At 43.0% G+C, this 3829-nt stretch overlaps 1 protein-coding gene across 1 annotated transcript in view; it reads right to left on the reverse strand.

Annotated features, from left to right (window-relative positions):
* ttll1 (tubulin tyrosine ligase-like family, member 1) overlaps positions 1-3596 on the reverse strand; it is a 3739-nt gene extending 143 nt beyond the window's left edge. The window contains exons 1-5 of the mRNA XM_080551111.1: positions 3394-3596; positions 3100-3217; positions 2462-2670; positions 1804-1984; positions 1-37 (exon numbers count right to left, since the gene is read on the reverse strand). The exon at positions 1-37 is cut by the window's left edge and continues 143 nt beyond it. Coding sequence (XP_080407237.1) covers positions 1-37; positions 1804-1984; positions 2462-2670; positions 3100-3212 — 540 coding nt within the window. The 5' untranslated portion in view covers positions 3213-3217; positions 3394-3596. The remainder of the gene's footprint in view (positions 38-1803; positions 1985-2461; positions 2671-3099; positions 3218-3393) is intronic.
* Positions 3597-3829: the final 233 nt, after the last annotated feature.

Below are 3829 nucleotides of genomic sequence, written 5' to 3' on the forward strand. Positions count from 1 at the left end.
GACATACGCCTCTTTTCCACTAGAGACCGCCACAAACCTAGAACAAAATATCAGAGATCACGCATTAAGCCACTGTTGTCCATTCCCAAACTGACCCTCATCATAAACTATGTGTCTAGATCTCAGGAGGTCATCTATCACAGATGGAGTGGATGCTGTATTGCTTAAACCTAAATCCAAATTCTATCAGAACTACACAAGTGTCTTGAGTGGTCAAAAATGACTATGACCTTTTAAAAGGCCATGAACAAGGCTCGTTTTTAGGACTGTCTTTTCTTATCATTTAGTTTTAGTTGTCACGTTGCAATATAAAAGTTATTATTATTATTATTATTATTATTATTATTATATATACAGTACACCAGGGTAGAGTAGTACTTAGGAAAGATATACCCTAATAGTATCACCAACACCGAGTGTGTGTGTAAGTGTGTGCGTGTGTGTGTGTGTGCATGTGTGTGTGTGTGTGTGTGTGTGTGTGTGTGTGTGAGTGTGTGTGTGTGTGTGTGTGTGTGTGTGTGTGTGTTAGGGCTGCACGATTTGGGGGAAAAAATCGAATTGCGATTATTTGGACAGATATCGCGATTGCGATTAATTTGCGATTATTATTTTTTTAAATAGCCAAAAAAAAAAAAAAAAAGGGGAGTTTTTGTAAAGTGTGGCCATATCTCCGGCTAGGAAGGTCGTATCAACGTGCAGTTTGTTTGTACGTCTTCAGGGGACTTAGAGGCTCCCTCCTCTAGCACCCCCACAGCCCGAGCTACGAGTGAAAGAACTAAACTTACATTGGGTTGCTTTAAAGTTGGGTTGCTTTAAAATCAAGCTTCAGATTAAAACATGTGATGGAGCATTACTAACCTGACTCAGGTGGTTTGTTTCACACAACCATCTAGGAAAGCTTAATTGGAAGCTGTTTGGAAAAGGGCAGGTACTTTCAAAAAATACTTGGCAGGTGATTGGATGAATCTATCTATCACCTATTTTCAGAGAGCATTACCACATGATACCATCAAACTATTAACTGCTCTAATTCTAATGCAAGGATGAGAACTTAAAAGATATGAATTGGGACAACATATTTATTTATGTTTTTTTTAAACAGCAACACCATTTTGTTTCTCTCAACAAGTGTCTTTTTTTTTTACGTTCATTGACGTTGACGTTCATTGACGTTGAATCCGACGCGCTGTATGACGTATCCCATACGGGTAGTGGTGTTTCTCAACCCTCTCCTCGGGGCGCCCCAGCCGCTCCACATATTTGATCTGTTCCACCACCAGCACACCTGATTCAACTAATCAAGTCCAAAGCAATTATGATTTGGACTTGATTAGTTGAATCAGGTGTGCTGGTGGTGGAACAGTTCAAATATGTGGAGCGGCTGGGGCGCCCCGAGGAGAGGGTTGAGAAACACATAGTGAGTTGGACTTGTGATCGGAAGGTTGTGAGTTCAAATCCCGCCTGAAACCACACCACTACTAGTGTGCCCTTGAGTAAGGCACTTAGCCCTCAGTTACTCCAGGGGGAATGTCCCTGTAATTCGTAATTGTAAATCGCTTTGGATTAAAAAAGCGTCTGCTTAAATGGCAAAAAAAATAAAAAAAATAAAAATAAAAAAATAAAAAATCGCAGGCAAATCGCAGGCTTTGCGATTTCAAATCGCGATTTCGATTTAAAATCGATTAATCGTGCAGCCCTAGTGTGTGTGTGTGTGTGTGTGTGTGTGTGTGTGTGTGTGTGCGCGCGCGTGCGCGTGTGTGTGTGTGAGTGCGTGTGTGTGTGTGTGTGTGTGAGAACACTCACGTGGAGGTGCGGCTGTCCCGAGACCACTTCTTGATCTGGGAGAGTTTGTTGATGAGGAAGATGCCTTTGCCCTGGGCTTTCCCACAAGGCTTCATGATCCAAGTGCTGGACGGACTCTTCCGGAACTCCTCGACAAACAGATTGTAATCCGCCGGCAACATGAAAGTCACTGGTACAAAGTCTGAGGGGACAAGCAGTGGTGGAGAATGAGTGTGTCAAAAGATATAGGACCATATTGATGATGATGATGATGATGATGATGATGATGATGACGACAACCATGGAATACACAGTGAGTGAGTGAAGGGGATCTTTCGTTAGCTACTCTAGGTACTCTATCTACTCTAGGTACTCAAGCTACTCTAGCTACTCCATAGCTACTCAAGCACTAGGCTATAACACTGAGTTTCGCTGGATAACCTAGATGCATACACACAATCTAGATCGAACGACAACATGGGAGATATCTAAAATATTATCTATATTTCAGCGTCTTTGAGCCCCGGAAAAGCGCTATATAAATACAATTAATTATTATTATTATTATTATTATTATTATTATTAAAACCAAATGTGTCAAAACAGTTAACTGTCCTTCTAAGATGCCCTGACCCCCCCCCCCCCCCCCTAAATAAAGGTATTTCCCCCTCCCCCATACCTAAATAAAGGTATTTCCCATTCTCGTCTTTCTCCGCCAACGGGCTGCTCTCTTTCTCCAGATCCTTCCGGTAGCGTTTGATGTTCTTGATCATCAGATCCTTCCTGGTCAGCTCATAGTGGTTGGGGAAGTGGTTCACCATCTGGTCGTCCGTGAGACGGTAGCCAGTGTCCACACTGAACACGTTCCTGATGGTCTGGATGCTCATCCTACGACGGCAGAGACCACAGAGGGGTTGAGTTGGGCCCGCAGTATGTCTGTTAGTGTTTATAATACACTTCATTTTGTCAGCTCTCATAACCTAATGTTTTCATATGTTACTGTGGTTTTATCTTGACTGAGTACTAGTTTTTATTTGATTAATGTTTTTATTTACTGTTGTAAGTCGCTTTGGATAAATGTGTCTGCTATGCCATAAATGTAAAATTATGGCTTACAGGTTAGGGGTACATGGCAGTCATGTTCACATGTTTTACTATGAAGTTCTCACTAACTAAAAACTGCATCCTTAGAAGACTTTATTGACTTGTACACTTTATTGACTCTCTGTAATAGGGAAAAGTGCACAAACATTTTGGGAAACAAATGAGAGAAGGGGGGGCGGGGTGCAGAAGAAAAAAAATTACATGACAGCCTACCAGTAGAAGTTCCAATCCTCGCTGTCTGTGACCTGAGTCCATCCTCTCTTCTCAAAGTTGTTGATGAGCACAGATTTCTCAATGTCAGTCACCCATTTCACCTTACCAGCCATGTTACCTTATACACACACACACACACACACACACACACACGGGGGGGGGGGGGGGGGGCTTGCAAATCCTCCAGGCGTAGAACAAGGAGCTATATAGCAATGTCATGTGCTTGTCTATGAATCTCGCTGCAACAAACGATGCAAGTTATTGTAACTAGTAGCTAGCTAGCTAGTAGCCTACCTGTAAATCGAGAAGGAACAACTGGTCACCACTACCAGGTAGGCAGCTACCAGGCTGGACCCGCCCTCACCACGACGGACTGTCTGAGCCTGCACAAACTATCTGATATATGTGTCCAATCGTGAAAAGTGATGCATGGGAATATTGCTTTCATCGCGGCTCATTTCAACCGACAGCAGAAGTCTACATTTTGAACATCCATATCTTCGGCTCAAGGGTGGCATCAAAGTAGCTGTTATTGATCCAACTGGTCTGCTGCGGACCACACTGTGCTCTTCCGGGTGAATCACCTAGCAACGGAGGACGCATCCTGCTCTTTCCGGGTGAGTAACCTAGCAACGAAGGACGCATCCTAGATTCTTTTTAAAGGGCCTTTCCAGGATGCCTAGGACGACATAACGACTGCTAAAAAAAACTACTGATATTGATACGCCTG

Source organism: Nansenia antarctica (assembly GCF_963989245.1).
Source record: "Nansenia antarctica genome assembly, contig: SCAFFOLD_180, whole genome shotgun sequence".
NCBI classification, from domain to species: domain Eukaryota; kingdom Metazoa; phylum Chordata; class Actinopteri; order Argentiniformes; family Microstomatidae; genus Nansenia; species Nansenia antarctica.